The sequence below is a fragment of the Microcebus murinus genome, chromosome X (assembly GCF_040939455.1).
Source record: "Microcebus murinus isolate Inina chromosome X, M.murinus_Inina_mat1.0, whole genome shotgun sequence".
NCBI lineage: Eukaryota > Metazoa > Chordata > Mammalia > Primates > Cheirogaleidae > Microcebus > Microcebus murinus.
This window is the reverse complement of record NC_134136.1, coordinates 90,933,157-90,960,718: the sequence shown is the minus strand read 5'-3', so window position 1 is coordinate 90,960,718 and position 27,562 is coordinate 90,933,157. Positions and strand designations below refer to the sequence as shown.

General features: G+C 42.0%; 1 protein-coding gene across 2 annotated transcripts; it reads left to right on the top strand.

The window, feature by feature from the left end:
• On the top strand, positions 1–25,739 carry ASB9 (ankyrin repeat and SOCS box containing 9). Of its 2 annotated transcripts, XM_012784779.3 has the most exons (8): positions 1–41; positions 146–317; positions 9,091–9,170; positions 15,811–15,918; positions 17,925–18,075; positions 19,475–19,609; positions 21,137–21,328; positions 25,523–25,739. In XM_012784779.3, the coding sequence occupies exons 2-8, from the start codon at positions 224–226 to the stop codon at positions 25,645–25,647; spliced, it is 885 nt and encodes a 294-aa protein (XP_012640233.2). In that variant the 5' UTR covers positions 1–41; positions 146–223; the 3' UTR covers positions 25,648–25,739. The 2 variants fall into 2 exon arrangements, with proteins under 2 accessions (XP_012640233.2, XP_012640234.2); XM_012784780.2 differs by having other exon boundaries at positions 28–317.
• Positions 25,740–27,562: the final 1,823 nt, after the last annotated feature.

Sequence of the window (27,562 nt, the reverse complement as noted above, 5' to 3'; positions counted from 1 at the left end):
GAGAGAGAGACGGACAGACACACGTGCCTCTCTGACCACAGGTAGTACTCAGATTACCCTGCCCCCTGCCTGTGCGGGTTTTTGCTGCAGACTGTCTGCCCAGGACGTGTGCAGCTCAGCCAGCCACAAACCTGGAATTTTTCAGGCGCAGGGGGAGCATGGAGTTTGGACTTTCCTAAGCAACTGAAGTGGAGCGTGCAGCTTGCTGGCCCAGGAGAGCACCATGGATGGCAAACGAGGGCGCAGGATGGGCAGCAAACCGCCGGGGTCAGGCGGCTCTCCGGACACCAGGCTTGTTACAAACCCAATGATGGGCGGTGAGTCATAGGGGCCGTGGAAGCAGGGCGCTGGGGAGGTTGGCTAACATGCTCAGGAGGGAAGAGAGAGGAGGACTGGGCAATTTCAGTGGCTCCATCTGAGGTGTGTCTATGGGACAGTTACTGGACAGATGTCCACGGCTTGCTGGTCTATGTCCTTTACACAGTTGTTTAAAAATGTTTACCCCTCCATCTGCAAAATCCTATAGACGGCACGAATTCAACTGGCACAGCTTACTGTCCAGTGAAAATTTCAGCTCCAAGGAGCTTTGTGGGTCAAATGCATTATTTATTAATTGGAAGTTTGGAAGTTTCTTACAGACAGGAAAAAATTTGTAATGCTCAAGCATTACTTTGTTTGAAAGGTCTTGGGTATCTGGCTTTTAGGTGGGGCTTGGTTTATAAATGATGTTCAAATATTAAGCACTGATGGATTCATTTTATAAAGAGACTTTGTTTTGTCAACTTTGGAGAAGTGTTTCACAGGTATGGTTCTCGCCTAGCAAGTGGCGTCTTTGCTACCATATAGAGTCCCACGCATATGGGCACTGGCACCCTCTTGCAAGCATTCATCAGGTGCCTGCTTGCTGAAAGGATTCTGATAAATGGGTTTCTTTAGGCATTTGTGGAGAGATTATTATATTCAGTGCCCTGGTTGGGTGCCAACAACATCTATTCATCTGGGGGTAGTAAACAGGGACCCTAAAGTCAGCTAGAACTTACTATTCTACTGTACTGGGGCTGAAAGGGGGGGGGAATAGAAGAAATAACATATAAAACTCCTTTCCTCTGACTGAACAGACAAAACTTGCTCATTCATTCATTTATTTATCTAATTTTTCTCATAAGATGAGCAGAGTACTCAATGGTGAGTAGGATTTGGATCCCCAAAGGCAGAACTAGATTAATCGGTATTGAGCATGAATTTGGAGCACTAGGAAAGCAGAGCGGCACCAAAAGTCCCTTTTTACAAAGAATTTGATAACTGTGTTTTTAAAGCAGCAGACCAACCATTATGGGAAAGAATTGGTAATTTGGCTGACTTTTGCACAATTATTTTACAGCTCAATATTATGTTTATTTTTGTTTCCACGTGGGAGAGAAGCACTGTCCACTTTTCACTGTTGAGGGGTTCTAAGGGTCCTAATGCAATCCTGGTTAGGGCAGGATGCGTGGATGGAGGTGGGCAGGTGTTATACTCAAAGGTATGGTGCTTAGAAAGTGAACATGTTGTTACAGCCGAAATGCAGAGTGTCTTAGGGAGTCTGGTGAGAAAAAGTTTGGAGAGATGGAGCGGTTGATCAAGCTTCGAAAGCTAGGTGGGGGAATTTAGCCTTCTTGGGGCAGGGAATTGGGAGCCATTGATGGTTCTTGAGCAGAGACCTGGCAATAATGAAGGCTGTAAGTAAAATACTGTGGCAGCTGCGGTCAGGATAGATTATGGTGGGATCATGGGAGATTGTTGCACTAATGCACTGGCTCTCAAACTCTCATGTGCCTCAGCATCACCTGGAGGGCTTGTTAAAATGCAAGCGATGCAGCTTCTGATGAAGTTGTAGGGCTGCGGTGGGGCCTAGGAATCAGAATTCATAACAAGCTCCCGGGTGATGCTAGCTGGTGCTAGTCGGGGACCACACTTTGAGAACCACTGCACCAATCCAAACATAAAGCTTACATTTGGATTGAACTTTGGAAAGGACAGAGAAAGGGTGATAATTTCAAAGGACAGAAATCAAGCAAGCTGTGCTGCTTGATTGAATATTGGGCCTGAAGGACAGAAGGCAGGCAAAATCGTAAAGTCTTCAAGCCTAAATTAATGTCAGATAAGAGAGCTAGATAAGCAGGAAGTTGGGAAGGCGAGTTGGTTCGGGAGCAGGGTGAGGAAGGGAGGATGTGGAGTGTTTGGGACATAAAAGTGACAGTGATGATGCCCAGTGCACAGCGTGACACGGGCTGAGGCTTGGAAACAATTACAGGTTGGGAGTCAGAGACCTCAGGACGTTTTGCGGAGGGGCTGTGGCTGAAACCCTGGGAAAGGAGAAACTGTGTGATGGCTGAGAGCCGAGAGCCCAGGGTGGAGCCCTGGGACAAGCCTCTAGTCCGGGAAGTAGGATCAATGAGTTGGACAGAGAAGCAGGTAGAGACTGCGGTGCTGTCATCGCACAGGGACTAAAGGAAGGGAAATTTTCAAAGAAGTGAAAGTCATAAGGGTAGATGCCTGGATACCTCTGCTCTCTTACCTCCTTCTTCTCTGAATCTCACTGGCAAACTCCTACTCACCTTCCACACCCAGCTGGGCCACTGCCGCCATGAAGCCCTCCGAGCTTTCTCCTCTCCCTTACCCAAGTAGAGTCAAGTTATTCTTTCTCTGCTTTGCACCAGTCCTGCCCCTTGGGCAAAACCTCAGTTACAGCTGGTTGCATTTGTTTACACTTCTGAAGTCTTGACCTTCACGAAGTGTGGAATGTGGAACACTCAGAGTGCTGTTTCCAAATGGCCATACTAAGAAACTCAGCTCAGGTGAAGCATGTCCCCTGGCACAAGGCCAGGTCGGAGGGAATAAATTGCCCAGGTATGGATAATCTTGGGGAACTTTGCTGCTCCCACCTCCACCCACAGGCTTTTCTCTGCCTCCTCTGGAGGAGGAAGGACAGTATAAGAAGCTGGGCAACTTTTTATAGAGATGTGTTTAATCGTTGACTCTCCTGTCCCAGGAGCAGGGAAGAAAATGTTTCTTTGCCCCTGAAATGCTGTATCACCTGCATTTTAACAAGCCCTCCAGGTGATGCTGAGACACATGAGAGTTTGAGAGCCAGTGCATTAGTGCAACAATCTCCCATGATCCCACCATAATCTATCCTGACCGTAGCTGCCACAGTAATTTACTTACAGCCTTCATTATTGCCAGGTCTCTGCTCAAGAACCATCAATGGCTCCCAATTCCCTGCCCCAAGAAGGCTAACTTCCTCCACCTAGCTTTCAAAGCTTCATCAACCACTCCATCTCTCCAAACTTGTTCTCACTTGTTGTGAATTGAACTGTATCCTCTCAAAAGATGTATTGAAGTCCTAACCCCCTGTACCTCAGAATGTGACCTTATTTGGAAATAGGATCATTGTGAATGTAATTAGATAAGATGAGGTCATCCCTGGAGTAGGAGGGATTTTAATCCAACATGACTAGTGTCTTTATAAGAAAAGGAGAGGAGACACACAGGGTGAATGCCGTGCAATGACAGAGGTAGAGAGTATTCACGTTTAAACAGAAGACAGGTAAGAATAGGTATTGAAAGGAAATGATTTTATTCTCTCTCTCTTTTTTTTTTTTTTTTTTTTTTTGAGACAGTCTCACTCTGTTGCCTGGGCTAGAGTGAGTGCCGTGGCATCAGCCTAGCTCACAGCAACCTCAAACTCCTGGGCTCAAGCGATCCTCCTGCCTCAGCCTCCCGAGTAGCTGGGACTACAGGCATGTGCCACCATGCCCGGCTAATTTTTTCTATATATTTTTAGTTGGTCAATTAATTTCTTTGTATTTTTAGTAGAGACGGGGGTCTTGCTTTTGCTCAGGCTGGTTTCGAACTCCTGACCTTGAGCAATCCACTCACCTCGGCCTCTCAGAGTCCTAGGATTACAGGCGTGAGCCACTGCGTCCGGCCGATTTTATCTCTTACGGTGGATTTTTAGCTATTGGGGTGTCTCAGCAGGGGTGAGTTTTCTGGGGGGGGATCTTGCCTGTTCAGGCAGAATGGGTGATAGTGTGAGGTCCCTTTGGAGAAGGCAGTTCCATATTGAGAGAGAGAGAGGAGGGGGAGGCTGGATGGATGATGGAACTGGAGAAAGAATTGCAGTGGACAGGCCTTACTTGCCCAAGAGCTGCCTCAGTGGGCCTTTCTGTTTGCCTGTTTCTGACTGGGAGCCTCTGTTTCTCCTCTTTTTGTTTGTCCTGGAATGACATCAAGATCCACTATAATTACAAACACAGCACCCAGACCCTCTCCAGTGTTGCTGCATGCCACTGAATCCACCCTTATGTCCAAAAGACTGGAGGCAAATGTTCCTGTCCCCTCAGAGCAACCCAGCTTCTCTTTCCTCCCCTTGACTTTGCAAAATGTTTCCCAGGATACATAGACTTAAGGCTACTGCCTACCATTCACTAAGGCTCCCAGAACTTTGTTAATAGCTCTTTTCAGAATGTACCAATTAGTGCATTTTAAATCTCTTCTGAAATAATGGAAATTTAAAAAATGGTTCCAGAAGTTGCAATAAAAATGAACTGGCAGCCTCTCTAATGTGCTTCAGGTATGAGAAAGGCACAATTTCTTAAAAAGCTAAGTTTAATGGCACTAATTGGAGGACTTGTAGAGTGATTTTCTTACAAGAGCTCTCTGCCCCATTTTAACTGTGGGCCACATTACTGGATGTGACCTCATTTGGCATCTATTTTTTGGGCAGCAAAACTAATAGACCATGGCTGAACAAGTGTTGGGAAAGAATCCTTAATATATGCTAAGGACTTGGATAATGTTTTTTTTTCTAATTTCAGCATATTATGGGGGTTGGATAATGTTTTATATACAGATAATGACCCTTGAGTTTCAAAGACTGGTGGAGCCAGTGGAAAAGGGTATTGTGACCTTGACTCTACCCTTCATCTATCTGATGGTCTTCTTCTGTGACCATCGTCTCTGTTCTGATAGGAAAACATGTCCCCTTCCCTGTTTGTTTTCTGTTCTCTCCAGCTTTCAGTTCTCAGGAAGACAGGTGCTTTGGGGTTTAATTGGGCACATGTTGTATATAGCTCATTGCCTCCTTGGGGCGTGGGCTCTGGAAAACCATAGAGAAGCGTTTCCCAGGTCCTCCCAAGCTGACCTCTATTTGGGTCCCACAAGGTGCATGTCTTCAGTGTTTTCCAGAACTAACAGAGTATGTGTGAACTGATCCCCATTGCAAATTAATGGTGTTTGCTAAACTGTGTGTATATGCGTGTGTGTGTGTGTGTGTGTGTGTGTGTGTGTGTGTGTGTGTGTGTGTATGTATATGATGGCTGTCCAGAAAGTATCCAGCCATTGTTAATAAAACAAGAATGGTTACACGGCTGTATATATTAAATATATATACAATCCATGCTTTCTAAATGTTAGAAAAATGCTAACCTATTATCACTGTTGTGAGTTTTTGCATAATCACTCAATCGTTCTGAGACCTGCAGAGGCTAAGGTCCTTGTACAAATTTGAGATGGATTTTGGTTACAAGGACCCACGTTTTTCTTCTGGGCAGGATGCATACTGTGACAGGCTTAACAAACCCCAGACTGAAGTGACTTCAGGTTAGAAGGGGAAGCCTCATACATTACTTGATGAGACTGTAAAGTGGTGCAGCCACTTTGGAAAATAGTCTCAAAAGGCTGTTATATCATTGTGTTATATTATACAGCAATTCCACTTTTAAGGTGTATATACAAGAGAAATGAAAATATACATCTACTCAGGAACGTGCACATGAATGTTTATAGCAGCATCATTAGTAATAGCCAAGAAGTGGAATCAACCCAAATTTCTATCAGTTGATGAATGAATAAATAAAATGTCGATCTACACAATGAATATTATTTGTCCAAAAAAGAGATAAAGCACTGATGCCTGCTACAACATGGATGAGCTTTGAAACCTTATGCTAAATTAAAAAAAGCCATTCACAAACCACCATATATTGTATACTTCCATTTATATGAAACGTCCAGAATAGGCAAATCTATATAGACAGAAAGTAGATCTGTGGTTTCCAGGGGCTGAGGGACGTAGAAATGTAGAGTGAATGCTAATAGGCATGGGATTTCTTTTTGGGGTGATGAAAATGTTCTAAAACTGATTGTGATAGTGGTTGCACAACTCTGTGAATATACCGAAAACCAGTGAGTCGTTCACTTTAAATGGGTGAGTTATATGGTATGTCAATTACATCTCAATGTAGCTGTTTGCTAGCTAGCTAGATACAGATATGCCTATTGTTAGACCCTCACTGCGTGTACCAGAACACTCTGTACTTGTCAAAGGCACAGGCTGTCCCTGCTACATTCTGCAGAGGTGCAAAAACTTAGGTAGCCTTTGTTGCTCTCTTGGAGAAGTATGTAATTTTTTATTTGCCCCAAACAAGAGTAAAGGTTCCATGATGAATGAGTGGAGAGTAAACCCCATTTTTGTCTACACTTGTTAATACAATTGCATCATTTTTATGAAATCTGAGCAAAGTTGAAATTTAGAGCCCAATTTACCTGCCTGGACTGTTTAGGCTGTCAACTCTAATAATCGTAAGTAGCTTCAAGAAAGCTTGAGGAATGTGGCGGCTATTCTTAGCAGCTGAGCACTTAGAAGGAAAAATGGATTAATCGTCACACATATGGCGATCCATTAGGGCACATTTGCAAATCTGTGCAAAACAGGTTTTCAAAACCTTTCTAGAGTTTTGGCTCTTGGTTCTCACTGGAGATTTTGTGTGAATGGTATTTGGTATTCTCAGCATGAACAGGGTGGAATTAGTTGTCCTTTAAATTCTAAGTGGGAGGTCAATCTTTCCATATCTGCAGTCCAGATTTTAGACTCCAAGCCCTGGAAGCAGCATAGTTATTTCTGAGAGAATTAGGAATCTCAGGGAATGCTGTGAGGACAATGAGTATCTATTGAGCATAAGGTTTTAGAGGTAGCAAAAGCCATTTCACTTAAGGTGCCTTGTCTTAATCACCTCAGTGACCCCAGAAGGAAAGCATTGCATGGGCAGTTTGTAGGCGGGCTCATTCAGCTTTTCTTTCATGTTTTCAATGCTCAGTGAATCCATCTGGAAGGATGGCAATTTGCTCACTGGGACAGACTTTCCAGGGCATTGATGGCTCCAGGTGGCAGGCAGGCGTCAGCCAACACATGTTAAGTACAAAGCGCTCTTGCCTCTTCGTGGCCTTTCAGTCAGTTTACAAGGTAATCCTGGTTCTCCAGCTCTTCTCAGCTTTTAGGAGCTATTAGCTCCCATGCAAGACATAACTGGTATCAGACCATGCTGCCTTGTTTGTATGTAGTGTGTTTACAGAAGCAGGCAGAGCTGGAGCTGAAGCGAGCTCAGACAAGCCTCCTCTGACTTCCTGCGTCTGTTTGTTCTAGAAATCAGATGCAGCTTGAGATGAGAAAAAAATCAGGTCTATGACTCATTTAGTTACATCAATTATAAAGAGAGAGAAAGCAATTAATGTGTTGGGATTGAGTTTACATGCTTCTTTCCTAAGAATTTGTATTCCTTGTATATGATGGTGGAATCAATTTGCTATTTTGAATAGCATTGATTATGGGGTGTAATAAAGACCCTCTGTTTAGTGTTAGGGCAGGATAATGACAGTAGCTAATATGTATGGAGTCATGGTTAAGTACAGGTTGAGAATCCCCTTGTCTGAAATGCTTTTGTTTCAGATTTTGGAACATTTGCATATACTACCTAATGAGTTATTGTAGAGATAGAATCCAAATCTACAAAATTTATTTGTTTCATATACCCCTTACACATATAGCCTGAAGGCAATTTTATACACTATTTTTAAATAGTTTTGTGCATGAAACAATTTTTTTTTTTAATGAGACAGAGTCTCACTCTGTTGCCTGAGCTAGAGTGCTGTGGCGTCAGCCTAGCTCACAGCAACCTCAAACTCCTGGGCTTAAGCGATCCTCCTGCCTCAGCCTCCCAAGTAGCTGGGACTACAGGCATGCACCACCGTGCCTGGCTAATTTTTTCTCTATATATATTTTAGTTGTCCAGATAATTTCTTTGTATTTTTAGTAGAGACAGGGTCTCGCTCTTGCTCAGGCTGGACTCGAACTCCTGGCCTTGAGGGATCCTCCTGCCTCAGCTCCCCCATAGCGCTAGGATTACAGGTCTGAGCCACCGCGCCTGGCCTGAAACAAAGTTTTCACTGTGTTTTGACTATCACCTGTCCATGAGGCCAGGTGTGGAATTTGCCACTTGTAGTGTCATGTTGGTGCTTAGAAAGTTTCAGATTTTGGCTATTTGGATCAGGGATACTCAACCTATATATTGCTATCCTCACCTTGCCGAGAAGGAAACAGGCTCAGGGCCTTTCCAGGGGCCCACAGTTCAGAAGAGATCAAATGGGTCTGAATTCAGGGTTTTTTCCTAACCACACAGGCATGATGGCTTCGAAGGTAAATAATGTCCCCATTTCAAGCTCAGACTGAACTCTGATTTGCACTTAATATCAGAACAGGAGGTAATCTATAAATAGATATGGTTCTGTTTAGATATGATGCCAAACCTAATGGAGTATGTAATTATGTGATTACCACTGTTAATATATGGCACTGTTTGCTGAGATGCCAAAGTTTATATTGTATGCAGGAAATAAGACTGGCAACCACGGCTTAACACACTAATGCTGGTAATTAGTGAAGCTCTCACTTAACTAAATGGGGCCATTTGCTTTTGAAACCAGTGTGTAAATAGAAGTACAGTAATCTATCTGTCATCCCAATTCTACCTCTTTTGTCCTCAGTTTGAGTACTGGCCATAGTTCTTTCATGAGCTATCCAGGCACTTCAAATAAACTGTGCACAAGAAACATCAGTAGAGGGGAGAGATGCTGAAGCCCTGATGGGAATTTTGGTTGAATGACTCCAATGTCTCCATCCAGGACCTGTTAGGCTCTCACTGACGGGCTGCGATAAGCCTTGGGGTCTAAGTGCATTTACAGGATGTAACCCATTCCTTCCTTTCCGTACAGATGTTGTGTCTGATTGGTCTCCCATGCATGAGGCAGCACTCCACGGACGCCTGCTTTCTCTGAGGAACCTCATCAGCCAGGTAGCTTTTTGAAAATAATGGTACCTCCTATTGTTGACACCACACTGAGAAAAAAAATCATAGACTGATAATGAGATATAAATCTCCTCTTCAGCAAACCGAATTGAATCACATCCTACCTAACCATTTCTTTCTTGGGAGGCTGGTATAATAATACCAGAGTCTAGTACATAGGCACATAGTACTTACTACATTAAATATCTGTTGAATGAATAACTGGCAAGTAGTGCATTCAGGTTGCCTTCACTTCATTCAATAGACTGTTCTCGAAAATTATGTAAAACAGTGGTTCTCAACTGGGGCAGTTTTGCCCTTCATGGGATATTTGACAATGACTGGGGCCATTTTTGGTTATCATATTGTGGAAGGCAGGAGGGTGACAATGGCATCTAGTGGGTAGAGACCAAGGACGCTACTAAACATCCTCCAGTGCACAGGACAGTCCACGTCTCAAATTATCCAGCCAAAATATCAGCAATGCTGAGGTTGAAAAGCCCTGATGTAAAATAAATGCGTGAAAATGTCTTTTTCAATATGGAGTCTCATAATTTCAAAGACATTTTCAGTTCTGTTAAATCCCTGGTCGACAATGGCTCTGAACAGTTTCATTTTAGTTCCATTTTAGTTCAGTTTAGTTTAGTGTTCCTCAGGTGTGATTTCAAGTACGCATTGATTTGAGTTTTGTTGGTTTGAAATTATTTGGAACCTAAGCAAAGACACTTTTAAGAAAGCATTCTAAATCACCAAAGTCCTAATAAAGTTTTTGTTCAGAAATTTCTATTCTCTTGAAAGACAAGAGATCTTTTAAGTTAGAAGGTCTCATCCCTTTCTGTACCATGGATCCCTTTGGCATTCTGTGAACCTCTTCTCAGAGTAATGTTTTTTTTTTTTTTTTTAGTTAGAGTCTCACTCTGTTGCATCAACCTAGCTCACAGCAACCTCAAACTCCTGGGCTCAAGTGATCTTTCTGTCTCAGCCTCCCGAGTAGTAGCTGGGACTACAGGCATGCACCACCATGCCCGGCTCACTTTTTTTTCTGTATGTATGTTTTTAGTTGGTCATTTAATGTCTTTCTATTTTTAGTAGAGATGGGGTCTCCCTCTTGCTCATGCTGGTTTCGAACTCCCAACCTTGAGTGATCTGCCTGCCTCGGCCTTTCAGAGTGCTAGGATTACAGGTGTGAGCCACCGCGCCCAGCCTCAGAGTAATGTTTTAAATGCATAAAATGCAATACAAAAGCAACCTATCAACATATGATAACAAATGTGTGACACAATAATATATGGATTGCTTAATTAATTCATTGAATAAGAAGATGTAAGGCCGGGCGTGGTGGCTCACGTCTATAATCCTAGCACTCTGGGAGGCTGAGGCAGGCGCATTGCTCGAGGTCGGGTGTTCGAAACCAGCCTGAGCTGGTAGAGACTCTGTCTCTACTAAAAATACAAAGAAATTAATTGACCAACTAAAAATATATATACAAGAAGTTAGCCGGGCATGGTGGCGCATGCCTGTAGTCCCAGCTACTCGGGAGGCTGAGCTGAGGCAGGAGGATTGCTTGAGCCCAGGAGTTTGAGGTTGCTGTGAGCTAGGCTGATGCCACAGCACTCACTCTAGCCTGGGCAACAAAGTGAGACTCTGTCTCAAAAAAAAAAAAAGATGTAGTAGTGATTCTAATAACTACAATAATTTCTAAGTAGGATGAGCATATATTTTGAGATATTTTAGATATCTGCAACAATTGTAATACAATAAAAAGCCTGTGATTTCTATAGGTGATAGTCCTATACACTACTATTACTAGTGTGGCTTGTTGTCTACATTCATAACTGAAGGACACGCTAAATTTCATATAGACGTTAGTGAAAATAAATGTGCTTTTAAAAAGATTCCAATTAAGAACCCCTCCTATAATAAAATATTTTCTAAAGAAAAATTTCATACTACCCTAAACCACTATCTTAAGCTGTTTTTGTTAGCAGCAGCCTATTATAAATAGATTATAACAGATAACTTTAGCTAAAAGAAGTTAGGCTGCTTCTCAGATAAAATAAAAAATGTATCCTATTTTGATAGGATGAAAAATAATCATTGCAGCTTTATATATCATTGGTTAAATTGGACAACTATTCATTAACATTCAGTATTTGTTACATGTTCACCGAACATCAGCTAGCACCATGTCTTTATTGAAGCTCTATCACATTATTTGCATCAGTTATCTTCTCAGCCCCTCAATTTCTGTCTTCGTAAAATTAGAATGTCTTCATTCTAATACCTATCTGTATCAGTCCACCCCCAAACTCAGTAACAGACCACCCCAAAACTCAGTGGCATGATACAACAAACATTGTCTCTTGCTAATGAATGTTTGGATCAGTTGATCTATGCTGGGCTTAGCTGGGCTTGCTCCAAGGTGTGGGTTGGATGAAGCTCTGTTGCACATCTCTTTCCTCCTTGGACCACTGGCTACCTGAGAAATTTTCTTCCATTGCCAAAAGGCTCCAGCAGGGTGAGCCCAGCCATGCAGGAATACACCCAATCTTGGCTTATGGCACCTCTACTAACATCCCATTGGCCAAAGCAAGTCACATGACCATGTCCAAAGTCAAGGATCAAGAAAGTACATTTTGTCAACTGAAATTAGGTAACAATTGATAATAGAAAAATTCAAGATAATCCATTCAAACAATTTTTTTTATTTTTTACTGAGAATCCACTGCAGACTGGACGCTACGTGAAGTAATGAGTTAAAAATTACCTTATGATATTATATGAGCTCAGACTTGTCAACAATTTAGATGAATCACCACAGTTCATTTAAGGTAGAACTGTAGCTTAATGATAAACTATAAGTTCCCAAATTTTCAGAAGGAAACTCTTGGTAATTAGAATATTAACAACTTTTTGTTTTGTGTTGTGAATATTTTTTGTTGCATTTCATTTACATAAATTTATGTATAAATACCTAAATGCTGGTTTAAAAATGACAGTCATGGCTGGAGGAGTATGTTTATAATAACAGAATACCTAATAAATAATTCCTTCAAAGGGCAGTTTTCTTTCAGCTCACAATCTGTTGCACAGAGAAAAACGCAATTAACATTTGCTGTGAATTCCTTGTATATTCTTGCAGTGTGAGTGGAAGATATTGGACAAATATAGAGCATTGAGGGGGGAAAAAGATTTGAGGACAAATCTTTGAAGGAATGCCTCCAATAAAATAATAATGCCAATAATAAAGTATTTAATAAAATAGCAGATACTACATTGTAAAGTCCATGGGTGGTATTTGTGCAGGAGTAACTCAAACTCTTCATGAGCCAGGGGTCAGTAAACTTTTATTGAGTGTTCACTGGGGACAGATGTGATTTGAAGCTGTGAAGGGTGGGAGACTACAGTCCCCTCCCTTCCAGCAGCAGAGCTGGGATGGCAACACACTGTGAAGGGCATTGGAGGCTTGTTTACAAGCTGATTATGGTGAATCTCCCAGAACCTCTTCCCAGGCCCACTGAAAAAAAGGCTCTGGATTGAAGCTCCTGTATACTCAGGTGTATGCCCAGAATGACTGCATATCTCGAAACACGTGAGCTTGCCAATCAGAGGGTAAAAGTCAAAAGGACAGGATGATTAGAGGGCTGACTCGCAAATGCTCACAAAAGTAGAAGAATGTGTGTCCAGAGTGATGGTGAGTGAGGCAATTTGTTGGAATGGTTCTAGAAGACTCTTCTGGGGAGAAAAAGTCCAACATATTACTGAGTCATTAATTAAACTAACCATGCTCTTCACTGACATGTCTCCTGAAAAAGAACTTTTATTGTACCCAGTTTCCCAATAAAGGATAATGTGTTCCAGGAGCAGGGTTGGGGGGGGGTTGTTGTGGAGCCTCTCCTGGGATCCTTTTGGTGTTCTGCTTGGATTGGGCTCATGATCCTTCTCCTGGAGACCATATTTTCCCAGAGATTGATGGACCCCAAGACCAGCCTTTCAGATACTGTCTTGCTTCTCCAGACTCAAAGTTTCTAGAGTGGGAATGTAATTGCCCCTTTATCTTAGGACTTTCTTTGTCTGTCTATAGAGGGTCACCCAATACTTTGGCCTTGTATTAGTCATCTCTTGCTGTGTCACAAGTCAGCAAACAGTGCCTGTGGGTCAGGAATCTAGACACAATTTTGCTGGATCAGGGACTCCGGTGAGTAGTGTGCAATCAAGGTATGAGCTAGAGCTGCAGTCATCTTTAGGCTTGACTAAGAGCGGACCCGCATGTAAGCTCATTTAGGTGGCTGTTGGCAAGATTCAGTTTCTCCTGGATTATTGACTGAAGGCTTCAGTTCCTGGCTGGCTGTTAGGTGAAGGCCACCTTCAGCCTCTTGTCATGGATCTCATCAGGGTAAGTAAGCTAACAAGTGAGAGGGCAAGAGAGAGAGAGAACAAGATGAAAGTATTTTGTAACCTAATCATGGAAGTAACTTCCTGTCACATTTGCATGTTCTCTTCATTAGAAGCAAATCTCTGGGTCCAGCCCTCACTCAAGGGGAGGGGATTACACAAGGTTTGAGTGTCCGAGATAGGAATTATGGGGAGTTCACAGGTCAGAGACATGGAATCCAGGCAAGTTGAAGCTCACTTTATACTTTCTCTCATCATTCTTAGTTGCATGTTTGCCACTACCAATAAGCACTAGGCAAAGACCTATGTCAAAGTGGGCACGCTGGGCTGGGTGGAGTTGGAAGGCATCTTCTTTTGAATTGTACACAATGGTTGGGGGACCTATATCATTCTGGAGGTGCTATGGCCCCATGGTCACTGCTCACTTGCTTTGCTATACACCCCAATTTGGAACCTTTTCTTATGGGTCATTCTTCCTGTGGTTGTCTTTTGCCCAACTTCTGTGCCTGGGCCTGTGTTCCAACCACTTGTGTCTGATACCCTCACATGATATTTGCCTCATGTGACAGTCATACCCCTCTTGTTGCATTCACAAAGCTACTTTTTAAAAGTGTGATGACAATGTGAGAAAATACAGTATTGTCTCAATTGCACGTTTAAGTTTTAGGTATGAATAGTATAGGAAGAAATGATATAAGCTTTCCTTTTGATCAAGAACAGAGTTGGCAAATTTTTTTTCTGTAAAGGACCAGATAATAAATATTTTAGGTTTTGCAAACCACACAGTCTCTGTTGCAACTCTCAACTCTGCCATTGTAGCATAAAAGCCATATGTAAATGAATGGGTATGGCTGTGTTCTGATAAAACTTTGTTTACGAACACTGAAATTTGAATTTCGTATAATTGTCATGTGTCAGAAAATATTCTTTTGATTTCTTTCCAGCCATTTTAAATGGAAAAACCATTCTTAACTACTGTGCTATACAAAAATAAGTTGTGGGCTGGATTTAGCTCATGGGCTGTAGTTTGCTGATCCCCTTGTCAAAACTGAGACAGAGCTAGGAAGGCCAAGGAAAAAAATTAAAATTAAATGTCAGAAAAAGAGTTTTATTTTCTTTTGAGAAAACAATTTGGGTAGAATTGCTATTTTTACTGCACACATTGTCAAATCGTGTATATTATTAAATACTTATAGCTAAAGAACAGTTTTATTAGTTGATAGGTACATTTTCATTTCCTAAAGTAATAAAGTACATTTAGGCTTCCTAAAAGGTATATGTAGTTATCCTTCTGTTCCCTTGCAGTTTCAAAATTTCCATTTAATTGTCCCACAAGCAAGATCCACTGATTGATTTGGTAAGATTTAACAATTGTTTGTTAAACTTACTAATTTGGACCAGCTTAACTTTTAAAAAAAATTTAATTGAGAAAAAAAATCATAAACAAACATTTAACAAAAGAACTTAAACACACATGTATAGTTTAACAAATAGTGACCATGATAACGTTGCCATGTGACTGCCCTTCAGGTCAAGAATTGGAAAGATGGCACATCACTGGCTCCTCCAAAGTACCACCTCCCACCCCATCCCACTGTGCCAGAGCACAACTCTGTCTCTCTTTCATGGAAGTAACCATGATCCTGACTTCCTTGTTTTTCATTAGTTTTACTTTTTATATATGTATTCTAAAACCATACAGGTTAGTTTTGCCTAAGTTTGAACTTTATATTGATGTAGTAGTCATTCAGCATGCATTATTATGGGTCTTGCTTCTTCTGCTTAACATTATTTTGCAAGCATCATCCTTGTAGTTGTTTAGTGTAATGTTCCACTGAATGATGACATGAAAGTTTATTAATTTAGTCAACTGTTGATGGGTATTTGTGTTTTATGCAGTCTTTGGCTGTCAGGACCAATGGTGCTGTGAATATTCTATATTTATCTAGGTGTATCTATCTTGAGTGCATATACCTAAGAGTCACAATGCTGGGGCATAGGCATGTGTATTGTCAACTCTAATAGATACTGCCAAACTGTTTGCCTGAATGGTTGTACCATTTTGCCCACCAGTAATGTTGTAAGAGTTCTTTTTCTTTTTTATATAACTGTCAACACCTTAGTGACCTGTCTGACTTTGAGCCAGGTTAACTTTTAGAAGAATTGTCATAGTGCTAGAATTGTGGCTGCAAACCAATCCCAAGGCCCTGGGCCTTTGCACCCCTTTCTCTGACCATTTCCCCTTCTTCAGGGGTGGCCTGTGAACCTTGTCACAGCAGATGGTGTTTCCCCACTCCATGAAGCCTGTCTTAGAGGTCATCTCTCTTGTGCAAACGTCTTATTGTCGCATGGAGCTAAGGTAAGTGAAGCTCAAATAACATCTTAGAAAGCAAACATGACAAGTGACTGTTTGTGTGTTCCTTCTGAATAATTTCCAGCACTTTTGATTAGCCTGATTTGAAATATGAAGAGGGTTGTTTCGTTAAAGCGTATTATGCCCATCAAACTTATTTGCTTTAGTGATAGATGAAATACTGAAGTTACAGCCAGGAAGTCATGTTTACAGTCTACATCATTTTCTTTATCAGACGCTACTAATGAATAGCTCTTAGACTTCTGCCTTTATTGCTATGGTTGGAAGGTAGTGAAATATTGTAGAAAACACACAACTTTTGGCTAAAATGGCTAGGATGTCTGGGGAGACAGAATATTTCTATGTGGTCCCTCAGCCTTTAGCAGGCAGCCAGGACTTGTTCACGTGGTAGTGTAGGGATTGCAAGAGCAGCACAAGAAGGAAAGCTCTCTGCTTGTATGCATCACCTTTGTTACTGTCCCATTGGCCAAAGGAAGTCACACGGGCACACCAGATTGAAGGATTGGAAAAATAGTCCCCATCTTGTGATGGGAGGAATTGCAGAGCCACACTGCATATCCCCATAAGCATACTGGGATAGAAAGAATCTGTGGCCATTTTTGCAAACTACCACAGTGTATGAAGTATTCATGCTAAAGGGGCTGTTGAAAGTACATAGAAGTGTTCCTAACACATCTGTTTCTGATGGGGAGTGAGGGAGACAAACGAAGCTGCTTACAGGAAATGGTGTCCTAACCAGCAACCTAAAAGACCTACTGGTGTTAGGCAGCTGAATGGTGAGTTGGAGAAAATTATGAGTTTCCTGCTCCCTGAGAACAAGAAATGCAAATTCCTAGAAGTGAAAGTGAGCAAATTGTTGTGACTTCAAGTCATTCCTTATGGAAGGAGAGTAGAATGAGTGAGGGGGTTCAGAATACAAGCAGCCTTACTGTCTATGCCAAGAAAATGGACTTTGTCCTAAGATTGGTAAAGAACCAGAAGTCAGTGCATCATCAGATTTATATTTGGGTTAAAGAAATTTATTTAAAACTTGGAAACAGGGCCAGGGCCAAGTTGAAGCAAGAGAGGCACCTAGGGTGCAAACTTTAAAGAGGTGCTCACTCTCAGGGTCCTGCAGCATTTGTGTGACCCTGAGAGTAAGCATCTCTTTAAAATTTGCACCCTGGGTATCTTTGTTCCTCACGTTAGTCCTGGCCTTGCTTGGAAGTAGAGTGTGAGAATGAATTCATTGTCTGCACAATGTCATTGCTTAACAGATTCACCAAAGAATTATTTAGTGATATAGAAGAATGAGCCTGCATTGGCTTTGCTACTTATTACTCAATTATAGCCCAAGCACTGTGAGTTAGACGTTAACTTGTAAATTTATGACTTCCAACCTTAGAAAAGTTAGCACCAAATATTATAGTTTTACGGCCCTATAGGACATTAACCAATTTTGTGTCTATTAGCAAAGATATTTCAGCAGTCCATTGAATATTTAAACTCTCCTTTGAGCCAGCCTTACCATCTTATGATTCCCTCATTAATGAATGAATTGAATGAAATCTTCGGCATGTGTTAACTCTATATTTGTATGAAAGTCATGTTTTTAATTTTAAAAAATTATACTTTGATAATTTTAGAAGATTGCTCTTGTGGCTGTTGAGGAAGCTGAGTTGGTATGGGATGAGTCTAGGAAGTAAGTTTAAAATAAGGAGATTAGTTTGTAAGCTGTTGAAATTATCCTAACTAGTTTCAAAGTTCAAGTTCCTGGGGAGGGCATGGAGGAGATGGAACATTCAGTATGTCCTTGATGCCTTGTATTCACCTCATTCAGTTTTCACACCAACCTTGTGGAATTTGGTATTTTTCTCTCCATTTTGTAGCTGTGTAATTTAAGGCTCAGAGAAGTCAAATAACATCTTGAAAGTGGTCGACCCTACAGTTGAACCCCAAACACCCACCCCCACCCCCACTGCCTGTCTTCATCTTGGAGCTTTTTCCCCCAGGTGAATGGCGTGACAGCATACTGGCACACTCCTTTGTTTAATGCTTGTGTCAGCGGCAACCGGGACTGTGTCAATGTGCTTCTGCAGCATGGAGCCAGCCCCCACCCTGTGACTAATCTGGCATCTCCCATCCACGAAGCTGCTAAGAGAGGTAAATATGTTGTGTATTTTCAGTTTTCCACCCACTCCTTCAAGGGATATCTTATTGTTGAAAGAAAGAGGAAAGAGGAGTCGTATTTTAGAGCAGTAGTTCTCAAACTGGGGTCCGAGGACTAGAAGCATCAACAGGACACTCGCCTGCAAATGCAGATTCTTGGGCCCTGCTCCCACCCCCATTGAATCAGTAACCCTGAGGGTGGGGCCCAGCTGTCTATGTTTTATTTAACAAGCCTTCCAGCTGGTTCAGATGCACAGCAAGTTTGAGAGCCTCCCTTCTAGAATATTTGGAATATTGTTGTTCATCACTACATTTCCTGGAACAGGGGCCTGGCACATAGCAAACTATCCATCAGCATTTGTGGACTATATTGTTATATCCGTGATCTTATACAAATGAAGTTATTTTATAAAACAAATTATATTATTCTATTTAGAGGCTTTAAAGAATATTATCTCAGTGCCACTTAGGTTTGTCAAGTGAAACAAACTTTCAATTTTGGGAACTATAAAGATGCTTTATACAGTTTGGGATAATTTTTCTTGTAAAGCCACAGTTTTCCTGATATTCTTAACTCTGAGACAAAAAAATAAAATTGCAAGTTTTGTTTTTCATTGATGTTTATCACCATCATCATAATGACCATACCTTGCCCGAGGGCTTTCTATCAATATTTCCTCAGTGGTTTTTGCAGATTGATTTTTCCATTTGACTGGACCAACCCATATTATAATTACTTCCCAAAGCATTGATATTTATTTATTGAGAACATACCATACTAACTCATCAAATTCACTGGATGCATAGAACTAAAATGGTTTATCAAGAGAAACATAAAGAAGCAATGTTGAAGGGTAACATTCTGGACCAAGGAAGAGGGATTCAACTTTCTGCTAGTTTGCCAGACTGCTCATGTTGGATTTGGCAGTTTCTTCTGAGCCTTCCCTGTGCCCACTGTGGCCTGTTTCTCCCAGTCCTGCCTTTGGTGAGGCTGTACATTTCCTTTCCTGTCCTGTGGCACACACTTGGCTCTTTCTTCTTCCAGGCCACCTTCAGTCCCTGTTCCTCCATACCTCTCCCCAACTCTCACCAAAGTTTCTGTATTCAGACTAACTACAAAGCCACAAACAGTTGAAAAAGGTGAATGGTTGCTGGTTTCTTACTGTGGCTAGTGATCTCAAGTGGGGTTTCACCCATTGTTGCAGATCATATCTTGTAGTCAACCCATTAGCTGATGGCATCGTTTAAAATCATTCCTGATAAAGGAAATAGCTTTTGGTCCCCTGCATGAGTTTCTGGCAAATTTAAACACACACACAAAATGGGGATGGTGCTGTTTTCCTAGCTAAGGGAACTTGTGCTGTAACTATTTTTCTCCTGCTTCTGCCTGCAGGCCATGTGGAGTGTGTCGAGGCCCTTATGGTTCATGGGAGCAACATTGACCATAATATCGGCCACCTGGGCACTCCGCTCTATGTGGCTTGTGAAAACCAGCAGATAGCTTGTGCCAGAAAGCTTCTGGAGTCAGGTAAAACAGAAAGCAAATAAAAGCAAAGAAATAAAATGAAACGGAAATTAAATGTATTTTAAAGATCTTTCTGTTATAGCAGAGGAACAAGTGCAGGCAATGGTGTTGGGCGAGATCAGAGCTCATAATCATGCTGTTCCCATGAGGAATCATTGCACACTGTTTGAGCTTTAGTTCTCTCACTTGTAATGAGGGTAATGATGATGATGATGATGATGATGATGATACCTCCTCCCAGGGTTGTCCTCAGTGATGACTAGTTTCGCCTCCCTTCCCTCTGCCTCCCTCCCTGTGGCCAATCATGTTATTAGGCCCTACATAACTTGCAAAGCTGCTGGCTGGATCAGGGTTGAATCTTCCTATTTGGGACCTTCTTCACCAGTTCTCTTTAATTTAGAAATTGAACTTGACCCATTTTTAGTCCATTTTAAATATTATACTTTCCTTGAAAAGGCCAATATACCATTATTCCTTTTCACCTCCCTGTTCTTGTTCAGACCCCATCTCAATATGTGGAAGACCATTTCATCGCCTCTTTAATTATCTGCATCCTATTTATTCTTTAAGACTCCAGTAATCTCTCCCACTACTGAATATTGTCATAATCCTTATTGCCTTCTACTCATTTGGCAGCCATTGCTATGAATTAAGAGATTCATTCTCTGCTCCCTCAATCAATCTCTCTCTCTCTCCCTCCCCCTGCCCCGCCACTCTCACCCACCAGCACCCTAGATAGATTTTAGTCTCCTAACCAGGAAAGGGCCATGTTTGACATCCTTACGAAGTCAAGAACTAAACAAGACCAACTTAGTTAACATGTGTTGAGTGGACATAGATTTTCATTTTTCTAGAGGGACTGCTCAGGCAAAGCCACATGTCCCCACATATCACAGTAAGAGCCAGGATCTGGGCTGGGGTGGGGATTTGTTAAGAGTGTAAGGGGTGGAATTAGATGGGGATGGTCCTAGAAATCCATCTTACTACTGAAGAGGAGAACTTTCCAACCTTCCCTGTGATCTTGGGATTGACATCCGAATCTAGGAGATGCCCCTGTGAGCTGGTTGTTTTTCACAGGCCAAATCACACACTCTCAAGTCCCAGGTTTTCAGTCCCATAGTGGCTGCTCACTTTGTGAACTTGGCTGCTTGGTGTAGACAGGATAGCCCCATCTAGTCTCACTCTTGGGCTATCCTGACTAATATTTAGGCTCCATTAATAATGAATGTGTAGCCTTCATGTCACCAGGAATTTTTTTGTATGCATCAGGCTTATGTATAGTGCTCAAAGGCAAGATTTTAACTTCATACTCTATAGAGCTCATGCCGTACATTCAGTCACGTGGTCAACTGGGGTTTTCCCCATATCATGAAATGGAATCGCACCACCTCCTGTTTTCTCAGAATTGCTGTACTTGCCACGGAGCCCCTTTGTTAGGGAATTTTGAGGCTCCGTCCCTCGTCCCTTGAGAAGGGGGATGGTTGGTCTCTGTGTCTTGGCTGACTCTCTTTTGTTCTTGTGACTACTTAGGAGCAAGCGTGAACCAAGGCAGAGGTCTGGATTCTCCTCTTCATGTAGTGGCGAGGACGTGCAGCGAGGAGCTGGCCAGCCTGCTCATGGACTTCGGAGCAGACACCCAGGCCAAGAATGGCGAAGGCAAATGTCCTATGGACCTGGTGCCTCCGGAGAGCCCCCTGGCCCAGCTCTTCTTGGAGAGAGAAGGTGCTTCTCCTTTGCTCTAACCTAAGCCCTAGTCCATAGAGATTCCTTTCTGGCTCTATCTAGTAGGAGGCAGGTACTTACCGAGTTCTCACTTCCAGTCCTATAAAAGATCATTCTCTGCCATCACCAAATCTGGGGAAGTTGAGATAATTTAATATTCGGTGAGGTACAGTCCTAATTATCTATTATAGTAAATAACCATCCTGCTGTTTGGCATGTTGAGGACAGGCTGGTTGGGAAGATGTAATACTCACATATGGAGTAAGCCAGTTTTTAAAAAGTTAACATATTGTTTCAAACTTTTAATATTAAAATGATCTAAAACATGACTTAGAATGATTCAGCAGAGGACTCCTTGGGGTTATATGCGGCCCCAGGATATCTTACTGCTCCGCAGATGGGCCAAACTACTGGACATTTGGTTTCTGGGCTTAAAATACAGCTAGGATATTTCTTTGATGAATCACACCAATCCAGAGACATTTATAATACTATTATAAGCTAGCCAGCGAAAAATCTACACTCTCCTGCGTAAGTAAGAATTGACACTCCTTACCCAAACAACTAAACATCATGCTGGAATGGTGTGTATGGGAATAGAGCTACTTTCTTGGGCTTTGGGGTCCAGGGTGGGCGGGGCTGAAGAGCAAAGACCCCTCAGGTTGGGGGCACGCCTGATTGCAATCGTTAATTGCCCTAGAGGCAATTAGGCAGCCAGCTCAGTCCCTACTTTCTGACCAGAGTGTGGACTGTTACCAGGTTTTAGGGGTTATGGGACTTGGAAGCAGGCCTTCCTGCCAGAAGGTTTCTGATGTCACGCGATCTGGTTATTTTTTTCCCCATATGCTGAGAAGTAGGGCTGACTCTGGGCAGAACTGGCAAGTGGGCTGAACAATCCATCTTCTTCCTCCTCCCACTACCCCAGGGTACTTGCAGCCAAGCCCCTGCCTGGGACATGCCCGGCATGGCGTGCACTCTTGAGCGCTAACTGGGCAGACTAAGGAAGATTAATCCCAGGCACAAGAAACAGTCCAATAGAGACCTCTTTATGTTAATCAGTGGGATAATCACTGGGCAATTTTACCTGCATTTTAATGATCCGTTGTTTTCAAAAAAGTCTATGTATATATTCAGGGCTGGGTTCCTCATCGGGCATAGATGGAACAGTGCCTCGGGACCCACAGAAATGTCTTAATTTCTTTTACATTTAGAAGGAAAAACGAAAACTCAACTTGGATTATATTCATGTTTATACCAACACAGTTGTAAAATGCAACTTTTAATTGTTTTTTTTTTTTAATTGGGAAAGGGACCCACAAAGGCAAAAGTGCCTCAGATCCTCCTAAAGTCATAATGTAGGGTGTATCTATCTGCTTCAGAACGTGGGTGGTTTCACCTAACAGCAATTCATTTGCTTCCATCCACTTGTTTCTCTGTACCTGGGGGAGGGAATTCATTCAATTACTGTCCTCTCTTAATGGTGCGGCGACAGGAAAATGTTAGGTGAAACCCAAACATGTTCTGAGCTGGGCTTTACATAGGTGTTACTACGAAAGTGGGGGATTTTCCCTTCTTTGTAGGGACGGAGAAAGGATTTCAAAACCATTACCGCCCCATCCCCCTTGATAAACATCTAACACAGCATTTCCTCGTGGCACATAGTGAAAACTCAAAATGACTCAGCCTGGCACGGCTGCAGCCCTGGTGTCACTCCCCTCCCCCCACGACTGAGCTTTGGCCATATGACAGCATCATGAGTGTTGCTGGGGGCAGGGAGAAGAAATCAAGGCCCAAAGGAATATGCCAATTCATTAATATGCACTTAGCTGATTTTATTGTTGAGCAAAGCAAACCCCGTGAATGTTTGCAGGTGCCAGCGAGCGGCTACAAAGCTGTAGTGGAGTTCCAGCTCTGTTTTTTTCTGGAATTCGAGCTACAGTTGTTGTACATTGTCCTATTTGCAGTAAACAGCAGCTATTCCGTTGGCATCAGTAGTTACACTGCGCTTACTCTAATATCCTGCTTTTCATAATTCTCTATCGGGCTTGCTCTGAGATTTTATTCTTCATAATGCTTTATCAGTACCACCTACGGTTGCCCCTGACAGTGTATCTAGCACAGATGATTAGTCACATCCTTCAACATTCCTTAGTGAGGTTAGATTAAGTTCAGTTTCCCCCCAGTGTACTTTTTGCAGTTCATTAATCTATGCTTTGAGTACAATGGACATAATCTGGGAGATGCCTTACTCCTGCAAGGCCCTTCTGTTAGGGCCTGATTGAAAATATTGCATGTATTAATTTTATTGTATTTGTGTCTATTTCCACCTCTCCATGTTCTCTGTCACCTGAGAGTTACATAAAGCGGGTTATCCTGTAGCTTGTGGCGATGCCATAGGAGTAGAGGCCCCAGTATCCTTTCTGTTGTATTCTCAATCCCTTGGCTGCACAATCAAATGACTTGGGTCACATGCCTTTAAAAAACCCAGAAGCTAGGGCTTTACCCAACAATAATCGAAGCAACCTCTTTGGGGGGGGGGCCCAGCATTATGTAGTTTAATGTCCCCCCACCGCAGGTGACCCTAAAATGCAGCCTGGATAGAGGGCCTCTGCTTTATGGAATTTTTGAGGGTATATGGTTTTGCTTTGCTTTTTTTTTTTTTTTTTTTTTTTTTGAGACAAAGTCTCATTCTGTTGCCTGGGCTAGAATGCCATGGCGTCAATGTAGCTCACAGCAACCTCAAACTCCTGGGCTCAAGCGATCCTCCTGCCTCAGCCTCCCGAGTAGCTGGGACTACAGGCATGCGCCACCATGCCCGGCTAATTTTTTCTATATATATTTTTAGTTGGCCAATTAATTTCTTTCTATTTTTAGTAGAGACGGGGTCTTGCTCTTGCTCAGGCTGGCTTTGAACTCCTGACCTCAAGCGATCCTCCTGCCTTGGCCTCCCAGAATGCTAGGATTACAGGTGTGAGCCACCGTGCCCGGCCTTGCTTTTTTTTTTTTTTAATAACCAAAAAAAGAATTCCCATTACAATTTGGTACAGGGAGAGTGGTTGGAAAGTCATTCCCCATTCTTTTACCCTATGATAGTGTTTCTCAACCTTGGCCGTATTGACATTTTGGGCCAGTTGGGGAGTGACCTGTGCACTGTGGCACCCTCCCCCCAAGTTGTGACAGCCAAAAATGTCTCCAGACATTGCCAAATGTGCCTTGGGAAGCAAAATACCTCCTCCTACTTCTCCCTCACCTGACCTGTCCCCAGTTGAGAACCACCGTCCAGAAATGTAAACTCCTGGTTGTTCCCCATGCAAGATTTGTGCTAGATGGCTCTTCACCTCTGAGTTGAAGTATTGGGATAGCTCTGAATACAGAGTATAAAAGCAAACATGACTCTGGGAGGCCGAGGTGGGAGGATTGCTCAAGGTCAGGAGTTTGAGACCAGCCTGAGCAAGAGTGAGACCCCGTCTCTACTGAAAATAGAAAGAAATTAATTGGCCAACTAAAAATACATAGAAAATATTAACCGGGCATGGTGGCATGTGCCTGTAGTCCTAGCTACTTGGGAGGCTGAGGCAGAAGGATTGCTTGAGCCCGGGAATTTGAGGTTGCTGTGAGCTAGGCTGATGCCACAGCACTCTAGCCCAGGCAACAGAGTGAGACTGTCTCAAAAACAAAACAAACAAAAAAACCCCACCAAACATGACTTAATATAAAATACATTGATGATTCACTGAGAGCTCATTATATTTGAAGACCTTAAAATTGCTGTAATTACAAAATAAAAGTGTTTGCATCTGGAACTATGCCTTTATTTTTTAAGGTGTGAAAGACAAGAACACCATTCAACATGAATGTTACTTTCATTATTAGAATTTTTGTGTAGCTGTGTAATTCCCGAGTTAGCTTTCTTAAGCCTCCCTTAGTGGGGCTAAGCTTTAAATTTCTTTCGCCCTGTTCTAAATTAAAACCTAACAAGCTCATTTCAATTAGATATCAGAAAAGAGGGAAAATGACCTAAAAATGCCTTCTACAAAAAAAAAAAAAAGAAAATGGTCTTAAACAGTACCATATTATTTCCTTATAACAATGTTATATCTTGTATGCTTAAAAAAAAAAAAAAAAGAAAGGAAAGGAGAAGAAGTCTTAGATCAATGACACCAATGTGTGCTTTGTCTTGCGATCTTTCTCCAGGGCCCCCTTCTTTGATGCAGTTATGCCGCCTTCGAATTCGGAAGTGCTTTGGAACCCGGCAGCATCATAAGATAACTGGCCTCATTCTCCCGGAAGAGCTGAAGCGGTTTCTCCTTCATCATTAAATTCACCAAGGGGGATGGATTCCCAAAAAACAGGAAAACATTACTGAGTGTTGTAGCCATTGGAATTTTCAAATAAAGTTGCGTTTATACAGGTTGGCTAGTTTTTTTTCATTTCGATTTTTATTTTTAAGAGAAGCTCACTGGGTACTTTTGTATTATTAATTAGAAGGCATGAAGACTTTTTTGCTCCCTGCTGGGAAGAGAATGTCTAAAATAACAGCTATTGTTATGAACATCTACCCCACGCCAAGCACTAAACAAGGAACACTTTATGCATCATCTAATTTAGCCCTCATACCAACCCTACCCAGTACAGTAGCTACTAGTTCAGTGGTTCTCAACCAGTGGCAGTTTTGCCACCCAGGGATGTTCAGAAATACCTGGACACATTTTGATTGTCATAACGGACTGGCATCCAGTGGGTGGAGGCCAGCGCTTGTGTACAACATTCTACAATTCACAGGACAGCCCCTGACAAAAAGAATTATCCAGTCCAAAGTGTAAATACTATAGTGCCCAGAGAAACCATGCCCTGGCCACATGTGGCTATTTAAGAAATGTAAATTAATTAATATTAGATAAGATTAAAAATCCAGTTCCTCGGTGTCATTAGCCACATTTCCTCAGCACCACTGGCCACATTTCAGGAGTTAAATAACCACAAGCAGCTGTAAACAGTAGTGGCTACTGGGTTGGACAGTGCAGATATAGATCACTGCAGAAGGTTCCATTGCTCCATCCTTGAAGAGATTTTTATTGGACATTGCTCTTTAGAGCCTCGATGAATGGATTTTAACTGCCTCTCAGCTTCAGATTTACAGGAAACCTGTAATGTAATTTAGTACGATGGCTGTAAGTTTCAGTTAGCTCTCTGAGAGATGTTTGGGGCTCCATTGCATCAGTAGAAAGAAAACATTGTAGCTACTTAAGTCAAATCCTTACCTGTAAGATGACATCTGGCTTAGATGATCTCTAAATATATTTCCAGTATGTTTTTTCTGTGATTTAAATTGAATTTGCAATATGAAAAAAGACTCCAGAATATTTTTCTAGAAATGCCCAACCAGTTCCCCAGCAGATGGCACTGTTGCCACATAGCCACTTCAGTGAAACTGGTGTTCCTCATAAAGGACCCATCATAAAATGCTTTACAACATAGGCTCTGGAAATTTCCATTCAAGAACGAAAACTTTGTAGTGATAGATTCTACTGACACAAGGTTTCCTTCTTCTCTTCCAATATACCCAATAATTCAAATGTGATTTTACAGAACCTCACCTCCTGTTCTTTTTTTCTTTTTAGTTCTTAATCTGATCATGTTTACATTTACTGCTTAAAATTTGGACAGTTAATGAACATCAGCATCCTGCCACTTGCTAACTCATTTAATTCATTTATTTAGGAAATATTTAGCAAGTGCCTGTATCTGTGCCAGGCATCATTCTAGGCACCAGGGTGCCAACAGTGGACAGCATAGGCAAAGATATTTGACTCCCTGGATCTTACACTCTAGTCTGAGAATCATTTGCTAAGGGTGAGGAACTATAGGCATTTTGCTGGTTTCCTTTTTGAAAACACCAGTTTAAAGAAATAGCATGACAGACCTTTGCTTATGTTAATCTTCCTTCAGTCAAATCCGTTGAGTTTCACCTACGACTCTAACAATTACTAGAACAGCATTTTTCTTCTTAAATATTCTGGGCAATTAATCAATATGAAAATCCACATAATAGATGGTCATCCTGCAAATGGGAAAAATGCTACCACCACCTCTCATTGCAATTTAGGAAAATTTCAAAGTACCTCACTTAGCAATGCTCAGAAGATTGTATTTAAATAGGGAGTCTATTTTTATGAATCTAGATGTTATATTTATAAGTGGCATATACCTTTGAATGCTTTGTCATTCCAATCT

Excerpts from the sequence above, each read along its gene's own strand:
- ASB9 (XM_012784779.3), top strand. The coding sequence starts at position 224 with ATGGATGGCAAACGAGGGCGCAGGATGGGCAGCAAACCGCCGGGGTCA. Across the intron at positions 18,076-19,474 it reads CCACGAAGCTGCTAAGAGAG|GCCATGTGGAGTGTGTCGAG; the intron begins GTAAATATGTTG and ends TTCTGCCTGCAG. Across the intron at positions 21,329-25,522 it reads GCTCTTCTTGGAGAGAGAAG|GGCCCCCTTCTTTGATGCAG; the intron begins GTGCTTCTCCTT and ends ATCTTTCTCCAG.